At 39.7% G+C, this 23126-nt stretch overlaps 1 protein-coding gene across 8 annotated transcripts in view; it reads left to right on the top strand.

Moving 5' to 3' along the window:
• RYR2 (ryanodine receptor 2) overlaps nt 1-23126 on the top strand; it is an 805689-nt gene that overhangs the window by 776746 nt on the left and 5817 nt on the right. For all 8 annotated transcript variants that reach the window (XM_033200167.1, XM_033200166.1, XM_033200162.1 and 5 more), the window contains 3 exons: nt 1210-1356; nt 3914-4048; nt 14077-14233. In XM_033200167.1, the coding sequence (XP_033056058.1) occupies nt 1210-1356; nt 3914-4048; nt 14077-14233 (439 nt within the window). The remainder of the gene's footprint in view (nt 1-1209; nt 1357-3913; nt 4049-14076; nt 14234-23126) is intronic.

Below are 23126 nucleotides of genomic sequence, written 5' to 3'. Positions count from 1 at the left end.
GGCATCTAGTTGATGCTGCTTGCCAGGCTACCATGCACAGAACAGCACCCATAATAAAGGATTATCTGATCCAAAATAACAATAGCGCCGGGTTGAGAAAGCCTGCTGCTGAATAGGAAGTCAATAAATGTTTCTCTGTTGGAGGATAAATAAGAACAGTGACAATTCTTAAAACATTTTAAAACTGTTTTAAAGGAAAATGACACTGACCTTTTCAGAACAAATTAAGTAAAAATAAAATACACAAAGAACAAGCTGATACAGCTAACTAGAATTATAAAAATGTATCATAGGCGAGGCGCGGTGGCTCATGCCTGTAATCCCAGGACTTTGGGAGGGCAAGGTGGGCGGATCTTGAGGTTAGGAGATCCAGACCATCCTGGCTAACACAGTGAAACCCCATCTCTACTAAAAATACAAAAAAATTAGCCGGGCATGGTGGCAGGCACCTGTAGTCCCAGCTACTCGGGAGGCTAAGGCAGGAGAATGGTGTGAACCCAGGAGACAGAGCTTGCAGTGAGCTGAGATCGGGCTACTGCACTCCAGCCTGGTTGGACAGAGTGAGACTCTGTCTCAAAAAAAAAAAAAAAAAAAAAAGTATAATGTACGAAGATGAATAGAGTAATTATAAGAGTGAAATTGGAGTTGCTTTTTAATTTTATTTTTTAATTGACAAATAATTATACATATTCATGAGGTATCTAGTGATATTTTGATAAATATAATGTAATCAGATCAGGGCAATTAGTATACACATTTTCTTTAACATTTATCACTTCTTTGTGTTGGGAACATTTAATATCCTCCTTCTAGCTGTTTGAAACTATATATTATTGTGACCTGCCATCATCCTACAGTGGTATAGAACCCTAGAAATTATTTTTTTATTTAGCTATAACTTTGTATCTTTTAACAAATCTCTCCCTATTCCTACACCTCCTTTTTCTCCCCGATCTCTAGTGTTCTCTCTCCTACTTTTTACTTCCATGAGATTAACTTTTTAAGATTCCACATGTGAGTGAGAACATGTAGAGTTTAACTTTCTGTTCCCAGCTTGTTTTGCTTAACCCATAATAATAGTCATGCATTCTGTGTTCTGACATGATTCCCTCCCGTTTTGTCTTTGTTCCCAGCTTGTTTTGCTTAACCCATAATAATAGTCATGCATTCTGTGTTCTGACATGATTCCCTCCCGTTTTGTCTTGATAGTCCTTCCTCTACCTAGCCTGGTACATGACCATGTCTGTTCTTGGACACTATAACAACTTTTTTTTTGCTGCTCACCTTCTCGACATTGCTATGGGATTCAAGACATTAAGAACCATCTTGTCCTCAGTAACTCACAATGGCAAACAGGTAAGCAGTTTATCTTTTTCTCCCCGTTGCAGAAAATAAAAAAGCAACCAATAAAGCAGAGAAAAATAAAACCACCCCTCAAATGGCAATGTACATTTTTAAAGATTTTTTGGAAGGAAGGGTCTGTACCTCTTCTAAACTGCAGGGAGTAGCAGTTTGAGGGTCTTCTAGGCCTATACTCAAGCCTTGGCTTGACTTTGGATAAATTAATTGAAAATAATAAAGTACATACCTTACCAGATTTTTGTGAAAATTAAATAAAAACAAATGTATATGCTTTAACACAGCCCCTGGCACGTATTAAGCACTCAGGAACTTAGTTATTACTTTGTTTCTAGTATAGTGTTTGCTCCACTTGCTATTATGCGGAACCAAAATAGTTTACAGAATCCTGATGCACTCATTGTGTTAGCTGTAAAATATGAGATGCTGTATTTTAATGTAATATTTTTAAACTGTTTATCTTATACTCTTTACTTTTAAATTGAGCAAAAGGATAATGTTTCATATTTGACAAGGTCATGCTGACTCAGAAGAAAACTGGTCTAGGTCCAGAAAATGCACTTATGTTCTAATGGAACCTGCTTATAATGTTAAAACTTTCCATTATCATGAAGCATATGGCAGAAGTATGCATGTTCTAATGGAACCCATTTGTAATGTTAAAACTTTCCATTATCTTGAAGCATATTGCAGAAGTATGCATTTATTAATTCATTTGCTATTTTTCAAGTGTCCACTGGGTGGTAACATATGCTGTGTTAGTTATTTGGATTAACAGAATCCTTCTTTTCCAGAGTCTTGTAGCCCAGCACATTTTAAAATAATTGCCTCTCTAAAAGCTTTGAACTGGGTCCACAGTTAAGTCTCCATTATCATTAGTTTCCTAAATTTCAGCACATTATTCTTACATATGTCACTTTAGGTTCTCCTTATGGCTATGATGTGCACAGCAAGTCATGGGTCTAGTGACAAAAAGTCTATTTATCTGCCAGTCAGTTCATAAGTTGTGTTTGAGCTCCCAGTATGTGTAGTAAAAAACTGGAGATGCCAAATCTATGTGTGTTTCTACATAAAAGATCTGGCACTACTTTCAGTTTCTGAACTTTGTGGGGTTTCTTTCTTTTTGAGGTATCAAATTTTTTGTTTGTTTGTTTTTAAGACAGAGTCTTGCTCTGTCACCCAGGCTGGAGTGCAGTGGTGCGATCTTGGCTCACTGCAACCTCCGCCTCCGCCGCCCGCATAACTGGGATTATAGGCGCGTGCCACCATGCCCGGCTAATTTTTCTATTTTTAGTAGAGATGGGGTTTCACCATGTTGGCCAGGCTGGTCTCGAACCTCAGGTGATCTGCCCGCCTCGCCGTCCCAAAGTGCAGGGATTACAAGCATGAGCCACCCCACCTGGCCTCAAATGTTCATTTGCAGAAATATGTAGAGTTTAATAGTCCTAACAGGTAAAACATGCAGAAATTCACGTGGCCTTGTACTTCATTTATAGAAATGAATGAAACCCTCTGTTAAGCTAACATGTTTTCTCCAGATAATTGTAAAGTGATTTTGTAAAGACTTAATCAGCATAGGCAGTCGCAGTCAAGACCATAAAGTTGTGCTGTAATCAGAGAAAGTACACGTAAAGATAAGGCATGTTAGCGTGGTAGAATTTCTGTGATGAAACCAGAAATATATTTTCACCAACTTGGTGAAAAGTCACATTTTTAGCATATACATATTCTATCAAAAATACTCTACAATTCTATCATATACTTATAACTATCCAAAAATTAAAGTAGAGCTGAAAGACCTTTCAAACAGAGATATTTAATTATAGATTGAGAAAAAATAGCCTTCAAAATAGTGTTAGTCATTAGCTGTGGTGTTTTTCACTTTGGTCATTGTTTACAAAGCAAGATTTCTCAGTTTTAAAAAATATTTATATTATACATTATTACTAATTGTGTGTCCCCAGATTTCAGGGGCAATACCAATTTCTATTTAGCATATGATTGAAAATTAAAAAATAATTTACAGTCATAAAAACAAAATGCGTTTTATTAGGAATGTAAATTATGGAAAATAGCCCTCATAAAACGAAGAAAGGGCACAGTGGCTCATGCCTGTGATCCCAGCACTTTGGGAGGCTGAGGCGGGCAGATCGCCTGAGGTCGAGAGTTCGAGACCAGCCTGACAAACATGGAGAAACCCCATCTCTACTAAAAATACAAAATTAGCCAGGCATGGTGGTGCACGCGTGTAATCCCAGCTACTTGGGAGGCAGAGCTTGCAGTGAGCCAAGATCGTGCCACTGCACTCCAGCCTGGTGACAGAGTGAGACTCCATCTCTAAATAAATAAATAAAATAAAATATAGTCTGACAACTTGATAAAGAGAATATGAAAGTAAATGTCTGCACGAGGGGGTAAGAAAGGTGAGAAATAAGTTATAGATCCCATTAGCTTCTAGTAAACATGGCTGTGCTCTCACTAGAGCGCTCCCCACCCACATAGATGCCACATGTGTACATTTCTAATACCTGTTCCTTGTCACATTGCTTTCCAGCTCGTATTAACCGTTGGCTTGTTAGCTGTTGTTGTATACCTGTACACTGTGGTGGCATTCAATTTTTTCCGAAAATTCTACAATAAAAGTGAAGATGGTGATACACCAGATATGAAATGTGATGATATGCTAACAGTAAGTTCATAACCTTTGATCTCATATGAACAAAAATGTCTCCTGCTTCTGCAATCTAAGTAATTGTGTATTTATTCTCTAACAGTGCAAAATAGAAAATAGTCTAAACAATAAAAAGTTGCATGGCTCTTTAAAGAGTCAGCAGTTTTCAATTCTAGCAGAACATAAAGGAGCATTTCTGTCAATTTTCCATATGTGCTGCACAGCCTAATAATTAGAATTGCTGAGTAATGTACTTAGAACTCAGAGGAGTAATGTCATCGCTTAAGCCTGTTGTTCACATATCCCAGGACAGCAGGTAAAATTATTTCCCAGAGAACATTTGGAAGCCTTAGTTTTTTGTCACCTTAATGACTTTAACTGAAATTACTACATTTCAAAAGTGTATCTCTTCATAGAACTACTGGTTTTTGCTTTTATATTGAGTATCTTGGCTTAAATGTCTTTTTTGGTTTTGGTTTTCAAAAATCAACAGCTGTTAAAGCTTTCATATTGCTTTATATCACCGTTCTACAACCTGTCTCTCTAATATTGGCAAATGAGAAGTTATCATACATGAGATCTTAGATCAGGAAGGGGGACATGAGACAAAATATATATCACTAGCTGGAAAGAGATGTATCCTTCAGTAAGCGCCTCACGAAAATACCTACATCATTTGTGTTGGGGATGTAGGTTTAGAGGCTGATATAATGATACATAAATTACTCTAGAAAAAATAGCCCAAAAGAGTGATGAGAGAGAATGGCCATTATTACAAAGACTAACAATTAAGATAATTTTATACTAAAGAATGACAAATCAGTGGGACAGAGTGGTTCAGAAACAGATGCAAATACTCATGGAAATTAAAAGATGATTAAGATAGCTTTTGAAGTAAGGAAATGAAAAATAATTTAATAAATGTCACTACATGGACAAGCTGTTTGGGGGAAAATGATAAAAATGGATACCAATGTTGCTTTATAAATAAAAATAAATTCTCAATTGAGCATATTTCAATGCAATAAGAAGGAATAATCACAAGACAGAATTTGATGCCTTAAATAATAGTAATACTCATTTTTATATGGAGAAGGGTCTAAGTGTGACATAAAACTCAGGGTCTATGAAAGCATAAACATTATTTGAAAAAAGAGCAGCTATAAATACAGTCATAAAGGCAAACGGTAAAATGAGAAAAATATTTTTAACACCGTAACAAAGGACCAGTTTCCTTAATCTACCAAGTCCTTATCACATCAATAAGAAGAAATAAGCCAATAGAAAAACAAGTAAATCACATGACCAGACAATTCACAGTAAAATTTTAGATTTGAAAAGATGCTCAGCCTCTGTCAAAGTAAAAGAAATGCAAATTAAAACAATGAAAAAAACACTTTTTACCTGTCAGGTTTGCAAAATATTCACATTTGTTAAAACCCATAGTTGGTGAACTGATGGGAAAAAATCAGCATTTTCATGACTCTGGTTGGGAATTTGAATTAACAACAATTTTAGAGAAGTTTTGTGATACCTATCAAATTTTTAAGTATATATATCTTTTGACCTATTAATTCCACTGCTAGTAATTTACCTAAAGGTTTACTCACAAATAAGCCTCTGTATGTTCAAGGACATCAGCTGCCCTCACAAGCTAGGAATAATCTAAATGATCATTAGTAGTGTCCTGATTAAGTCAATTATGATAAATCTGTAACAAATATGCATCTGTTTGAAAATGAGAGAAATTCATATATACAGATATGGAGAGACACACAAATTACATTGTAATTAAATTATGTTTAATTTAAAAAAACAAGATTTTGATCAGTATGATAGGATCCTAATTGTGTGAGATGATATATACACAATAATTCATATTTTTGATATGCTAGAATATGCATAACATTTTTCTGGAGGGATTTATTCATAGGACACTGTGAACAAGGATTCCTACCGGGGTAGGACCATAGATCACAGGAGAAAGAAACTTGTTTGCTTTTCATTTTATCGACTGTCTGAATGATTGATACTATTTCTTTTTACCGTAGGTATTTTTTTATTTTTAAAAGTCGAAGACAATTTTTTCCCCACCATGTTATAAAAGATAATCTGCCTTCAGTTATTCCCAAAATTAGTTTAACTACATGCAGGGACTGTTTCCTGACAGGAAGGAGAGAACAGAACATACAGGTGGCTGACCTGAAGGAATGAAAGGACAGAGGCTGAGGGAAGCTCTGGTGAAACCTGATGTTACGTTTTCATCCACCGCCTGTTCTTGAGCCATTTATTTATCGCCCGAATCTCTTATTTGTCTAAAGAAGTTTTTCTGTATTTAAAATTTTATCATAAATGATCATTAATATGGAATTGCCCATCCTTCCTCTCCTTTAAACAAATATTATTTTATTTACTAATTTAGAGATCTTCAAACAATTCTTTAGCTTTTCAATATTAGGCATTTTGTTCTCTTCCCAACTTTCTTTTTAATAAAAAAAAATTTGAGAATAAATAACAACTCTCAAATGAATTGCAGGTTATTTAAAAATTGGGGATACATAATAGCTTGCTGACATAAAAATATTCCCTTGTCTTAGGTCAAGATTAAATTTTTGAAGGCTTAGAACTTCAAAAAGGGATGCTTTTGATGGAAAATGCAGGGGGGGAAAGCTTTCAACTCATCAGTCCGTACATAGTTGGCAGCAGAGCAAATCGTATTGTTCATGCAAAAATCATCTATAATTTTCAGTATTTCCTGTCATTATTGCCATTCTGAGGTGCTACGCATATGACTTTGTGATTTCCATGTGCTAGTGACCTACTTGGAGGACACGGAGTGTCAGAGCTGAAAGGACTCTGATGTTCATGGTTGTTCATCCATACACTTAATTCCTCAACTGGAAGAAAATGCCATCCCAGTTACAAATCCAGTCTTGTAGATTTTTTTTTTTATTTATCAAGTGCTTATATAGCACTTGGCTATAAATGATGTTGTGTCAGGTATTATCTCAAGAGCTTTACAAATATTAACTCAGTAGTCTCCTAATAACTTTTTGCTGTAGGTTGGCACTGCTATCATTCCCATTTTACAGATGAGGAAACTGAGCTACCAAGAATTTGAGTAACTTGTCATAAGTCACACAGTTAGGAAGAGGTGACACTCTTCAACCGGTACTCTAAGTTACACTACCTCACAGATAGTAACTTCATTAATGCTTCTGTTACTAATTTGAGTGATGTTTTTATACCAGGCACTTGTTAAGGATAAGGTCTGAGTAAGTACAGTCCCTGCCCTCATGGAACTTGCATGGTAAGCACCTTTATAGCAATTCTGCTAAGCTCATTCTTTTTCCTAGAATCTTCCAAGAAAAGAATGCCCCCAGAAATTCCAGAAGTTTTGGAAAACCTTGTGGATCAGTATTCCTGTTACATACAGAACATTTAATATACTGTACAAAAATAGTGGATTCAACATCACTGTTCAAATATTGCAACTGAGAAGTTGCTTTAGATGGCTACTAGACAGGGAAATAAAAATAACTTTTTAATGTCACATCATACTAGAGTGGAAGATATTGATATGGACACAATTTATGTGCCTTAATACTTGAGATCCATTTTAGTCATCATAAGTTGGCATGACTGAGATGCAATACTTACTTACCTTTGATACTCTTCTTCTCTGATTAATTGCTGGATGAATAATTCATGCACCTTGCCTGGAGCCTCTTCCCTGACTGCCTTTCTATCACCCCCTGATTTGACCCACCTGTCTGCTTCTTAAAACCATCTCCTATCCTTCCTGTTGCTGCTTTTCTCACACCGCAAAGCAGAGAAAAATTTATAATTTAAAAAAAAAAAACTTAACAGCAACTGTAAGAAAACTGGGTTCACTGCAATAAGACTGACCCGTTACTAGTGAGGACTCTCATCAGAGTCACTAACATGCAACACTTTGCCCCTCCTCCCACACCTATTCATTCATTCCAGGCCTAGGACTGAAGATGTGTCAAGGATCCTTCATCTTCTCTCCCATGTGCTGCCTTTAATATCAGCCATGCTCACAGCCTCTCTACCCTGTGACCCTGAAGGCAGGAGGGGAGTGGGAGGCCAGGAAAGGCTACATGGCACAATGCAGAAGGCTACATGGCACAATGCAGCAGCAGGTACATTGCCTGCAGTGACTTCCAAGAAATTCAGTACTATTCTAGGACAAACAAACACCTGACAAAATTTATAAATCTCAAAATCTACCAGCCTCAGGGCAGAAAGTTTACTTAGGTCATGTATTCCTAAACAGTATGATGCTCAGAGAATTGCTAAAAATTAATAGAAAAATAGGAATGATTTCAGATTGTGACATTCAGTGACCTGTGTCAGGTAGTGAGAACAATATGTGACTTTAGATCTCCCTTTTATACCACAGGGAGGCCCCAGCAACATCCTGGTCTCTCCTTTTATTATGCAGTCATCATAGTTGACCCCATTCAAGTTGTAATCGTAGGATCCTTAGACGACTACGTTTTGAACCTCACTCTCAGTATGCATTTCCATTACTTTTGTTAATTTTGCTTAGGAAGACAACTGCCTTCGCCTGGTTGACTTTGCCCAATTTCATGGGGCATGAATACAGAAGACAGAGAAACTTGGTTCCAGTGAGGAAATATGACCTGTTGATGTTTTGAACTATGGACTTAACTAGAGCCTAGATTTTCTTCAGTTTGAGGGATTTCTGTCCTCATGAGTAAGACTATTTATGACCAGCTCTGTTGTAGGTTTTTATATTTCTACATATAACAATAAACTTCCTATCTTGTCTTTGACTGGGGTGAGTATATGTCTTAGATGTTTCCTCCCTGCAAGAGAAAACTCAGTTCCAAGACACAAGTCACTTTTTCATCCCTAGCTCATTCACAATGACGTGCTGCTGCCGACCAGTCAAACCAGACAGGAGTCTGTGGAGCATTACACAAGCTCATATCCCAGTGATTGTCCCTCTTAAAAACTCCCACATGGGAACGGAGGCCACATTACCTAGATTGACCTTCCAATTGTAGTGTCCAAACACTTGCTTTTGATTTGCTTCTTACTAGTACTTGTGCAGGGGCTTCTTTAAAAAGCCAACAACATTTAAAATATAACTGATGACTTACAGTAGTGCGCTTTCAAAGTAGAGGCTTATTAAAACCAGCCTGCCAGCAAGAAAGCAGCACAGAATAGGAAACAGAAAGATTTAGTTTTTTTAATTTAGTTCTCCAAAGATCATCCTTTCTTTATGACAGTCTCTTGGACATTTCCTTTCACAGGGCGATGTCTATATTCTCTCTTGAGATAAATTTTCCTCACTCATGTCACATTGTATTCACTTCATCCTGAGTTTCTTTGTTGTTTTCTGCGGATCTGAGAGAACATCTTAGGTTTTGCAAGTAGGCAACTCGTCCTTCTGTTTTTCATAATTTACAGTAGGTGGCGCCATAGCTGCAGTGTTAGAGACAAGTCACACGGGGATTTTTTTTTTTTTTTTTTTTTTTTCCAGATTAGGATATTTTGAGCTTGAGAATCTAATTAAACCAGCAGTATCCTGATAGAACTTGAACCTCTACAAGAACATAGGAGGGAAAAGTGAAAAATGATGTAAAGTCCAAGGTAAAAAGATGATTGTCACTAGATAGCCAGGGAGACTGACTTGACATAAAGGAGAATGTTCATCTCAGACGGAGACGGACCCCCGAACCAGAGGCTGCAGGGAAGGTGTCAAGACTATGCACTTGGGGAAAAATAGCTTTGCAGGCGATTAAGATGAAAAGTATACTCCTAGGGAAATAAACTTACTTGGGTAATTGTTCTAAATTACCTCACTTAATTGTCATCACTTATTTTACCCTACCTTCCCAACAAATAATCTGTCTCTCTAGTTCTCTCTCTCTCCAAATTCTCTCCTCATTTTTCCCATTTTTTTTCCCAAGATGAAGATCTCATAAGGATTTTCACCAGCAGCTGACCCTTAGTGTTCCCTAAAACCAATAGAAACTATGATCAACCTCAGAATGAATCCGTTTAGGAGATGGATGAGGGAGGGAAGCTGCAGACTATAACGTCTTAGGAATCAACACTTCTTCTTCTCAATTTTTGTAGGACCAGGCACCTTCCTAACTCCTTACTCAGATTGTCTGAAAGAAGCTCATCTTTTTGTCTCACAGAATTACTTCTTTCCACTTCCAGCCCTCATTATCAGGTTTAGGCTGATTCTATGAAAAGAAAGGTGGATAAAAGGATTTTCAGTTGCAGCGGGATAATTTGGTAGCTGACAGTCTGACAGCCATGTATTAGAAGTTATTCACCACATACCTCCTATTCCAACACCACAGCCAACTACATACAATTGTCTAGGGCTGACCAGGTAGTAAAGGATGAGGCTGGGAAAATCAGTATCAACATCCCACAGGTGAACTGTACATTTTATTCTTTTTAAATGTGGTAATTATCAAATGCACAAGGCTGTCTTTTCAGCATGACTGGTAAGTCCACTGTTGATCTCTGCTGGCATCCCTTCATCACAGTGCATAAAGCTGATGTAAAATGAAGGAGAGCAGTGAGGAAGGGTATTTCCACGAAAGGTTGGTTAGATGACTGACAAGAGATCTGCAAAGAAGGAAACATTTTCCTTGGTAATTTAGCCTCATTCCATGGTCCTATCTTCAACATTACATGTCTAGAAATTACAAGTGAATCATCCTTTTGGGGACAGACTCACATTAACCAGTATTACATAAGTCTGATGTATGAGTCAGAATACCAACATGCTACTCATTAAGAGTTCATGTAACAAGTTGTCTCTTCCCTAGACAAACACCTATATGGGAAGCCAAATTATAACCCAAGACCCAACGACTCCCAAGTACAAGACCAAGAGTCTTGGTCAGCAGGAATCACCAAGAGGAACTGATGGATGATCAGTTCATCCATCAGTTGCTGGGTGATCTCAGCCACTAGTGCTGTCACACACAGTTCCTCAAACAAGCAGGGATGGAGAGCTAGGACATTCCAAGACCCGGACTGGGAACTGCACAATCCACTGTTGGCTCATTGTGGGGATTGGAATGGGGACCCAAGGGACCAGAACTTGACATGGAGGAGTACCAGTCCAGAGCCAGGTATACTCTCCAAACTGAGTCCTCAGAGAAATCCCCGGAGGGGAGATGCAAGCACAAAGCTACTTGTGAAGTCAAGGAAACATGAGCAATGGGAAAGATGGTCTAACTAAAGGGGAAAGAAGCTGCATTAACTACTCTTTATTGATTTCCTGTAGTCACAATTAAATACAAATGAAGACACAGATTTGGAGAAAAGCAATCCAGGCTGGGCGTGGTGATTCACGCCTGTAATCCGACCACTTTGGGAGGCCGAGGCAGGTGGATCACCTGAGGTCAGGAGTTCAAGACCAGCCTGGCTGACATGGCGAAACCCCATCCCTACTAAAAATACAAAAATTAGCTGGGCATAGTGGCAGGCACCTGTAATCCCAGCTACTCGGGAGGCTGAGGCAGGAGAATCACTTGAACCCAGGAGGCGGAGGTTGCAGTGAGTGGAGAATCCCCCATTGTACTCTAGCCTGGGAGACAGAGCAAGACTCCATCAAAAAAAAAAAAAAAAAAAAAAAAAAAAAAAAAGAAAGGCAATCCAATTCTTACTTAATAAAAATAAGAAATGTGTGGTAAAACAAATGCAAACAGTATGTCTCAGGATATGGTGAAAATAGTTTCCCCTTCTCACAGATTCACTATTAGCAGTTTCAAGCACCAAGCTTTGAGAAACTACAGCAGTGGCTTCAGGATTGTTTTTTTTTTAAGTGATGGATGGTCTGTAAGATTTTACTTCCGGAGATTGATTCATTAGGTAGTACCAGGAACCCAGAATGTTGCCACATCCAGGAGGCTCTGAGATGAGGTTAAGTTTAGACCCCATCAGGCTAATCTGGCTCTAAGGATCTCCTGGGCCTTTCTGCAAAAGAGACCCCTAACCTGGGCTCCAGACCAGATCTTTGTTGGGCACGGGCTGAGCTGGCCTTGTAATGCTGTTTATTATATGCCAGGCTGAGTCTACGACCATACCACCCTGAACGTGCCCAATCTCATCCTTGTATGCCAGGCTGATAAAACATTTCCAAATTTTTACACATTTAATTCTGTTCCCTAAATTCCAGCCATCTAACCCAGGAGACTTTTTCTCCTCTGCATCTGACAGATCCATCAGCTGTTGAACTCAGAGTTGAACTGTGAGCATTTTGGTATCACCTTGTTGGCTGCTCTTTGCCTACACATTGTGCTTTTTCAAGTGTCCTGAGAATGTGAGATCTGTGGGTTGAGGCAGTGAAGGCTCTGTGAAAACAGCAGGTCTTGTTCCTCATTCATCCCACAGATGATCTGAGGACTGACCATGTGCTCATGATAAGGCACTGGCAACAGAGTAATAACCAAAATATTTCTCCTTGGAATGCAGTCAGTCCTAGGGGAATGAAATAGACAACAAAAAAACAAGCAAGCTGGATATCCAGGTGTGGAATTCAAGAAAAAGGTCCAGGCTGGAAATAGAAATGAGTGTAATTGGCAGAGAGATGAAACTGAAAGCCATGAAACCGGGAAGGTTCCCCCAAGGGAGTGTCCTAGAAGTAAAAAGTCAAAGAACCCAGTCCTGGAGCAATTGTTCATGAAGCCACAGGGAGATGAGGAAGATTTGGCAAAGGAGACTGGGAAGCAATGGCCAGAAATGAAGAGAAGCAGAAGAGTGTGGTGTTTCTGTGTTTAGGCTTTTGTCCCCTTTGTTCTGGTCAGCAGCAACTAACTAGGTTTTGAATTGATGGGTGACACATCCATTAAGTCAGGGTATCTGGGACAGTCTAAGAAAATCTCAGAGGAAGGATTATTAATTTAGGCCCAAAGGATGAGTAGGAATGGGGTAAGAATGGAAAAGGCTATTGCAAGAGAAGGAGAATGTATGAGCAAAGATCTGGAATCAGAAATAGTTCATTTGGAGGAGGTATGAGGAGAGTGGAGAGAGCGGAGAGGGAGATTTTTAGGAAAGGTGAGTGTGGCTAAATTCAAGGGCCTGATAAAGGAGTTTGGACTTAGCTTAAATGAGGATAAAATATTGGATGCTCCAAGCCAGTGACTCTCAATCCAGCATGACTTCATTCCTCACTACCCCCCACTGCCCCCCCCCCAGGACATTTGGTATCTGGAGATATCTGTTATTGTCACTATGAGGTAGGGTGCTATTGGTATCTAAGGGGTAGAGATCAAGGGATCTTTTTAAAATAGTGTACAGTGCACAGGGTAGCCCCTGCCCAAAGAATTATCCAGCCAAAAATGTCACTGGTGCGGAGGCTGAGAACACTGCCCTAAAATGCACTTTAACGAACCCCTCGTATTTTAGCAGTAGGCACAGGCAGCTGTATTTGTTGGGGGCTTTGATGTTTTAGGGTTTCAACAATAAGATGCTATTTCTTCCTCAGGTCTCCTCTCTTTTTTATTGTAGATATGAAAGTAGAAAAGAATTTCAGCATCGTATTTCATATATACTAGGTGAGGGGAGGGCGTTAGTATGTTTTCTTCTAGCTTAATTTCTAAGATTCTATCTTACTACCTCACCTTTCCAATGTCCGTTATGTCCAAAATAACTGAACAATGCAATATAGTCGTATGTCCCTTAATGTGTTCATAATATGATTACCTCATTAGAACAGACAGTTCAGAGCCAAGATACTAGATACAAGACACAAGATACTAGAAAATTTTCCATTTTCGCCAAAGTGAGAGAGAAAGTGCTAGGCAGAGTATGCAGTATACACTTTTGTTTAAAAGACAGCAACATGCAAAAGCCAAGTGTTTGCTTCACAGCTACAAATATGGAAACAAAAAGAGGCAATATAGAATGCAATAATTCTCACTTCCAGAGTGAGGATTAGGAACTACAGAGAGAACTGGGGTTTGTCGAGAATAAAAATGGGTAATGTCCCTCCAAGAAGTGATACCATGTCTTTTTTCCAGTGCTATATGTTCCACATGTATGTTGGAGTTCGTGCTGGAGGAGGGATCGGGGATGAAATCGAAGACCCAGCAGGAGATGAATATGAGATCTATCGAATCATCTTTGACATCACTTTCTTCTTCTTTGTTATTGTCATTCTCTTGGCCATAATACAAGGTAAGTGTCATCCTCGCTGAAGCTGATAACATCTAGAATTTGAGCCACATATTGCTGAAGTTAATATTCAAGGTAGGGTAATAACATCAAGTGTTTCCTGGCAAAGCCAAATCAAACTTTTCCTTTCAGTATTTCTTCATCATGCAGTCTACAGGGGGAAAGGTAAAGCAGCATGGAACCCTGGTATGAATGGAAGATACAGTGTTATTTTGTCTTCTTTCAAATAACATAATGGAAAGGGCACTTTCCTTGGTTTGATTCTCACCTCTGGGATTCAGACTCATGAACCCCAGCTTTACAATCTTGGGTGGATGAGCCATTTAACCTTTAAACTTCTAAGCCAGCTGGGTGCAGTGGCTCATGCCTATAATGCAAGGACTTTGGGAGGCTGAGGCAGGTGGATCACTTGAGGTCAGGAGCTCGAGCCCAGCCTGACCAACATGGTGAAACCCCATCTCTACTAAAAATACAAAACTAGCCAGGCATGGTGGCATACGCCTGTAATTCCAGCTACCTGAGAGGCTGAGGCAGGAGAACTGCTTGAACCCAGGAGGTGGAAGTTGCGGTGAGCTGAGATCACATCATTGCACTCCAGCCTGAGCAAGAAAAATGAAACTCCATTTCATAAACCACACACACACAAACCCATCACCACCACCACCAACTTCTGAGCCCTATGGTTGTTGAGAATTTTTTAAATGACATACAGGCCAGGCACGGTGGCTCATGCCTGTAATCCCAACACTTTGAGAGGCTGAGGCAGGTGGATCACTTGAGGTCAAGAGTTCAAGACCAGCCTGGCCAACATGGTGAAACCTTGTCTCTACTAAAAATACAAAAACTAGCCTAGTGTGGTGGTATGAACCTATAATCCCAGCTACTTGGGAGGCTGAGGCAGAAGAATCACTTGAACCTAGGAGGAGGAGGTTGCAGTGAGCAGAGGTCGCACCATTGCATTCCAGCCTGGGTGACGAGCAAAACTCCATCTCCAAAAAAAAAAAAAAAAGGAGGGTAGCTGGCAAGATGGCCAAATAGGAACAGCTCCAGACTGCAGTTCCCAGCAAGATCAATGCAGAAGGCGGGTGATTTCTGCATTTCTAACCGAGGTACCCAGTTCATCTCACTGGGACTGGTTGGACAATGGGTGCAGCACACAGAGGGTGAGCAGAAGCAGGGTGGGGTGTCACCTCACCTGGGAAGCACAAGGGGTTGGGGAATTTCCCTCCCTTAGCCAAGGGAAACCGTGAGAGACTGTACCAGGAGGAATGGTGCACTCCAGCCCAGATACTGTGCTTTTCCCACAGTCTTTGCAACCACCACACCAGGAAATACCCTCTACTGCCTATGCCACCAGGGCCCTGGGTTTCAAGCACAAAACTGGGTGGTTGTTTGGGCAGGCACCAAGCTAGCCGCAGAAGTTTTTTTCATATCCCAGTGGCACCTGGGACACCAGTGAGACAGAACCATTCACTCCTCCAGAAAGAGATCTGAAGCCAGGGAGCCAAGTGGTCTGGCTCGGCAGTTCCCACCCCCACGGACCCCAGCAAGCAAAGATCCACTGGCTTGAAATTCTCGCTGCTAGCACAGTGGTATGAGGTTGACCTCGGTTGCTCCAGCTTGGTCAGGGGAGGGCCATCTGCCATTGCTGAGGCATGAGTAAGCAGTTTTATCCTCGCAATGTAAACACAGCCACTGGGAAGTTCGAATTGGGTGGAGCCCACTGCAGCTCAGCAAGGCCGCTGCGGCCAGACTGCCTCTCTGGATTCCTCCTCTCTTGGCAGGGCGTCTCTGAAAAAAGAGACAGCAACCCCAGTCAGGTACTTACAGATAAAACCCCCATCTCCCTGGGACAGAGCACCTGGGGGAGGTGGCTGTGGGTGCAGCTTCAACAGACTTAAATGTCCCTGCCTGACAGCTGTGAAGACCGCAGCAGATCTCCCAGCATAGTGTTCAAGCTCTAATAAGGGACAGACTGCCTCCTGAAGTGGGTCCCTGACACCCATGTATCCTGACTAGGGCCAGCAGACACCTCATACAGGAGAGCTCTGGCTGACATTTGGTGGGTGCGCCTCTGGGAAGAAGCTTCCAGAGGAAGGAACATGCAGCAATCTTTGCTGTTCTGCAGCCTCTGTTGCTGACACCCAGGCAAACAGGGTCTGTAGTGGACCTCCAGCAAACTCCAGCAGACCTGCAGCAGAGGGGCCTATTAGAAGGAAAACCAACAAACAGAAAGGAATAGTATCAACATCAACAAAAAGGACATTCACTCAGAGACTCCATCCAAAGGTCACCAACATCAAAGACTAAAGGTAGATAAATCCATGGAGATGGGGAGAAACCAGCACAAAAAGGCTGAAAATTCCAAAAACTGGAACACCTCTTCTCTCCAAATATCACAACTTCTCGCCAGCAAGAGAACAAAACTGGATGGAGAATGAGTTTGACAAAATGACAGAAGTAAGCTTCAGAAGGTGGGTAATAACAAACTCCTCCGAGCTAAAGGAGCATTTTCTAACCCAATGCAAGGAAGCTAAGAACTTTGAAAAAAGGTTAGCGAAATTGCTAACTAGAATAACCAGTTTAGAGGAGAACATAAATGACCTGATGGAGCTGAAAAACACAGCATGAGAACTTTGTGAAGCATACACAAGTATCGATAGCTGAATCCATCAAGCAGAAGAAAGGATATCAGAGATGGAAGGTGAACTCAATGAAATAAAGTGAGAAGACAAGATTAGAGAAAAAAAGAGTGAAAAGAAATGAACAAATCCTCCAGGAAATATGGGACTATGGGAAAAGACCAAATATACGTTTGACTGGTGTACCTGAAAGTGATGGGAGAATGGAACCAAGTTGGAATACACTCTTCAGGATATTATCCAGGAGAACTTCCCCAACCTAGCAAGGCAGACCAACATTCAAATTCAGGAAATCCAGAGAACACCACAAAGATACTCCTTGAGAAGAGCAACCCCAAGACACATAATGGTCAGATTCACCAAGGTTGCAATGAAGGAAAAAATGTTAAGGGCAGCCAGAGAGAAAGGTCGGGTTACCCACAAAGGGAAGCCCATCAGACTAACAGCAGATCTCGCTGTAAAAACCCTGCAAGCCAGAAGAGAGTGGGGGCAAATATTCAACATTCTTAAAGGAAAGAATATTCAACTCAGAATTTCACATCCAGCCAAACTAAGCTTCACAAGCGAAGGAGAAATAAAATCCTTTAAAGACAAGCAAATGCTGAGAGATTTTGTCACCAGCAGGCCTGCCTTACAAGAGCTCCTGAAGGAAGCACTAAAAATGGAAAGGAACAACCGGTACCAGCCACTGCAAAAACATACCAAATTGTAAAGACCATTGACACTATGAAGAAACTGCATGAACTAACAGGAAAAATAACCAGCTAGCATCATAATGACAGGATCAAATTCACACATAACAATATTAACCTTAAATATAAACAGGCTAAATGCCCAAATTAAAAGACACAGACTGGCAAATTGGATAAAGAGTCAAGACCTATCAATGTGCTGTATTCAGGAGACCCATCTCATGTGCAAAGACACACATGGGCTCAAAATAAAGGGAAGGAGGAATATTTACCAAGCAAATGGAAAGAAAAAAATAGCAAGGATTGTAATTCTAGTCTCTGATAAAACAGATTTTAAACCAACAAAGGTCAAAAGAGACAAAGAAGGGCATTACATAATGGTAAAGGGATTAATGCAACAAGAAGAGCTAACTATCCTGAATATATATGCACCCAATACAGGAGCACCCAGATTCATAAAACAAGTTCTTAGAGACCTACAAAGAGACTTAGACTCCCCACAATAATAGTGAGAGACTTTAACACCCCACTGTCAATATTAGATCAATGAGAGAAAATTAACAAGGATATCCAGGACTTGAACTCACCTCTGGACCAAGCAGACCTAACAGACATCTACAGAACTCTCCACCCCAAATCAATAGAATATGCATTCTTCTCAGTACCAATTCACACTCATTCTAAAATTGACCACATAATTGGAAGCAAAACGCTCCTCAGCAAATACAAAAGAATGGAAATCCTCACAAAGAGTCTCTCAGACCACAGTGCAATCAAATTAGAACTCAGGATTAAGAAACTCACTTAAAACCGCACAACTACATGGAAACTGAAAAACCTGCTCCTGAATGAGTACTGGGTAAGTAACAAAATTAAGGCAGAAATACAGATGTTCTTTGATACCTGCTGCTGAATGACTACTGGGTAAGTAACAAAATTAAGGCAAAAGTACAGATGTTCTTTGATACTGATGAGAACAAAGACACAATGTGCCAGAATCTCTGGGACACATATAAAGCAGTGTGTGGAGGGAAATTTATAGTACTAAATGCCCACAAGAGAAAGCAGGAAAGATCAAAATTGACACCCTAACATCACAATTAAAAGAACTAGAGAAGCAAGAGCAAACAAATTCAAAAGCTAGCAGAAAACAAGTAATAACTAAGACAGTGAGTCGAGATCATGCCACTGCACTCCACCTGGGTGACAGAGCAAGACTCCATCTCAAAAAAAAAAACAAACAAACAAACAAAAAAAACACAGAAATAACTAAGATCACTGCAGAACTGAAGGAGATAGAGAAAGGAAAAACCCTTCAAAAAAAATCAGTGGATTCAGGAGCTGGTTTTTTGAAAAGATCAACAAAATAGATAGACCACTAGCCAGACTAATAAGAAAAGAGAGAAAAATCAAACAGATGCAATACAAAATTATAAAGGGGATATCATCACCGATCCCATACATATACAAACTACCGTCAGAGAATACTATAAACACCTCTACGCAAATAAACTAGAAAATCTGGAAGAAATGGATAAATTCCTGGACACATACACCCTCCCAAGACTAAACCAGGAAGAAGCTGAATCCCTGAATAGATCAATAACAAGTTCTGAAATTGAGGCAGTAATTAATAGCCTACCAACCAAAAAAGTCCAGGACCTGACGGATTCACAACTGAATTCTACTAGAGGTACAAAGAGGAGCTGGTACCATTCCTTCAGAAATTATTCCCAACAATAGAAAAAGAGGGAATTCTCCCTAACTCATTTTATGAGACCAGAATCATCCTGATACCAAAACCTGGCAGAAACACAACAAAAAAAGAAAATTTCAGGGCAATATCCCTGATGAACATCAATGCAAAAACCTCAATAAATAACTGGCAAACCAAATCCAGCAGCACATCAAAAAGCTTATCCACCACGATCAAGTCAGCTTCATCCCTGGGATGCAAGGCTGGTTCAACATATGCAAGTCAATAAACGTAATCCATCACATAAACAGAACCAATGACAAAAACCACATGATTATCTCAATAGATGCAGAAAAGGCCTTCAACAAACTTCAACAGCCCTTCATGCTGAAAACTCTCGATAAACTAGGTATTGATGGAAGGTATCTCAAAATAATAAGAGCTATTTATGACAAACCCACAGCCAATATCATGCTGAATGGCCAAAAACTGGAAGCATTCCCTTTGAAAACTGGCACAAGACAAGAATGCCCTCTCTCACCACTCCTATTCAACATAGTGTTGGAAGTTCTGGCCAGGGCAATCAGGTAAAACAAAGAAATAAAGGATATTCAATTAGTAAGAGAGAAAGTCAAATTGTCTGTTTGCAGATGACATGATTGTATATTTGGAAAATCCCATCATCTCAGCCCAAAATCTCCTTACACTGATAAGCAACTTCAGTAAAGTCATAGGATACAAAATCAATGTGCAAAAATCACAAGCATTCCTATACACCAGTAATAGACAAACAGCCAAATCATGAGTGAACTCCCATTCACAATTGCTACAAAGAGAATAGAACACCTAGGAATACAACTTTCAAGGGATGTGAAGGACCTCTTCAAAGAGAACTACAAACTACCACTCAAGGAAATAAGAGAGGAAACAAACAAATGGAAAAACATTCCATACTCATGGATAGGAAGAATCAATATCGTGAAAATGTCCATACTGCCCAAAGTAATTTATAAATTCAATGCTATCCCCATCAGGCTACCATTGACTTTCTTCACAGAATTGGAAAAAAAACTACTTTAAATTTCATATGGAACCAAAAAAGAGCCCACATAGTTCTGCTTAGATAATCCTAAGCAGAAAAAACAAAGCTGGAGGCGTCACAATACCTGACTTCAAACTATACTACAAAGCTACAGTAACAAAAACAGCATGGTACTGGTACCAAAACATATATAGAACAATGGAACAAAACAGAGGCCTCAGAAATAACACTAAACATCTACAACTATCTGATCTTTGACAAACCCGACAAAAAGAAGCAGTGAGGAAACAATTCCCCATTTAATAAATGGTGTTGGGAAAACTGGCTAGCCATATGCAGAAAGCTGAAACTGGATTCCTTCCTTACAACTTATACAAAAATTAACTCAAGATGGATTAAAGACTTAAATATAAGACCTAAAACCATAAAATCCCTAGAAAAAACCTAGGTAATACCATTCAGGACATAGGCATGGGCAAAGACTTCATGACTAAAACACCAAAAGCAATGGCAACAAAAGCCAAAATTGACAAATGGGATCTAATTAAACTAAAGAGCTTCTGCACAGCAAAAGAAACTATCATCAGAGTGAACAGGCAACCTACAGAATGGGAGAAAATTTTTTGCTGTCTCTCCATCTGATATACAGCTAATATCCAGAATCTACAAAGAACTTAAACAACTTTACAAAAATAAAACAAACAGCCCCATCAAAAAGTGGGTGAAGGATATGAACAGACACTTCTCAAAAGACGACATTTATGCAGCCAACAAACATGAATAAAAGCTCATCACTTGTCATTGAAGAAATGCAAATCAAAACCACAATGAGATACCATTTTATGCCAGTTAGAATGGCGATCATTAAAAAGTCAGGAAACAACAGATGCTGGAGATGATGTGCATAAATAGGAACACTTTTACATTGTTTGTGGGACTATAAATTAGTTCAACCATTGTAGAAGACACTGTGGCGATTCCTCAAGGATCTAGAACTAGAAATACCATTTGACCCAGCAATTGCATCACTGGGTATATACCCAAAGAATTATAAATCATTCTACTATAAAAACACATGCACATGCATGTTTATTGTGACACTGTTCACAATAGCAGACTTGGAACCAACCCAAATGCCCATCAATGATAGACTAGATTTTAAAAAGTGCCACATATACACCATGGAATACTATGCAGCCATAAAAAAGGATGAGTTCATGTCCTTTGCAGGGATGTGGATGAAGCTGGAAACCATCATTCTCAGCAAACTAACACAAGAACAGAAAACAAACACCACATGTTCTCATAAGTGGGAGTTGAACAATGAGAACACATGGACACAGTGGGGCATCACACACCAGGACCTGTTGGGGGGTCAGAATAGCATTAGGAGAAATACCTAATGTAGATGACGAGTTGATGGGTGGAGCAAAAACCACTATAGCACATGTATACCTGTGTAACAAATCTGCACATTCTGCACATGTACCCCAGAACTTAAAGTATAATAAAAAAGGACATACATTCAAGTACCCAGTGTAATACCTGATGCATAGTCAGTGCTTTATAAATAACTATAAAGCTATTAATAGTATCATTGTTGAGTATCTACTATCTGCTGAGCACATGTATTAACTAATTTTACCATTTCACCAACCTTATGAGAATGGTGCTTTTCTGTGTGAAGTAACTGAGCCACAATCAGTCTAAGGAATTTGGCCGAAGTGCACAGCTAAACAGGGCTGGAATCCATCTATACCCAGGCAATCTGAATCCAGACCCCTTGCAACCACAGTGTTGTATTGACCCACTAGTTCTTCCTTTTACTTCTGGGCAACTTGGAGTGTGGTGCTTTTCTCTCTCAGAAATGTCATGTTATCTTTTCTGCTTAACACATTTATCCTGGCTTGAATTAAATGTCTGTAAATGTGACAATCTAAAGTCCACAGACATCAAATGACACTATTTTTTAGTAAAGTACCATGGACAAGTTTAAGGGACTCAATTCATTCATTGTGCTCTTAGTGAGTGTAAAAATAACGTGTTTTCTAAGAGGACAAAGTTATAAGATAACTTGGAAGAAAATATGAAGCCAGCAGGTCTCAGGAGGGAAAAGGAGCTTAAAACAACACAGTGTTTCTGATTGCCACAGTCAATGAAATTATGGAAGCTTACTTATAAGGGACTTGTGAAAAAAAGTGATTTGAGGCCTGGCACCATGGCTCATGCCTGTAATCCCAACACTTTGGGAAGCTGAGGCCAGAGGATCACTTGAGCCCAGGAGTTGGAGACCAGCCTGGTCAACATGATGAAACCCTGTCTCTACAAACAGAAATTAGCAGGGTGTGGTGGTATGCACCTGTAATGCCAGCTACTTGGGAAGCTGAGGCAGGAGGATCACTGAGCCCATGAAGTTAAGGCTGCAGTGAGCTGTGATTGCATCACTGCACTCCAGCCTGGGTGACAGAGCAAGACTGTCTCGAAAAAAAAAAAAAAAGTGACTTGAGGCAAATTTCTTCGTTTAAGTGATCATGTTTTATTTCTACATTAGTACTTGAAAATCTTATTAGTGGAGTTTTCTGTACTTACTCATAAACCTCAGCTGCTCTTTTTCAGCATGAAGTATGTAATAACATCTGTATATGCCAAGTGAACAAAAGGTTTTTGCTGCTGTCACTTCATTTTAAAACACTCTTTCAGTGAGCGTATGTCCCAGTAACTGCATGTACTTCTGCCCCCAAGGAGAGAACACCGCCTCCCTTCTCCTAGGAGTATCGGATATGTAGTCACATTTACCATGTTCTGAGCATTTTGCAAAGTAGTT

Source organism: Trachypithecus francoisi, unplaced genomic scaffold (genome assembly GCF_009764315.1).
Source record: "Trachypithecus francoisi isolate TF-2019V2 unplaced genomic scaffold, Tfra_2.0 Lachesis_group5, whole genome shotgun sequence".
NCBI lineage: Eukaryota > Metazoa > Chordata > Mammalia > Primates > Cercopithecidae > Trachypithecus > Trachypithecus francoisi.
This window is presented reverse-complemented; position numbering and strand designations above follow the sequence as displayed.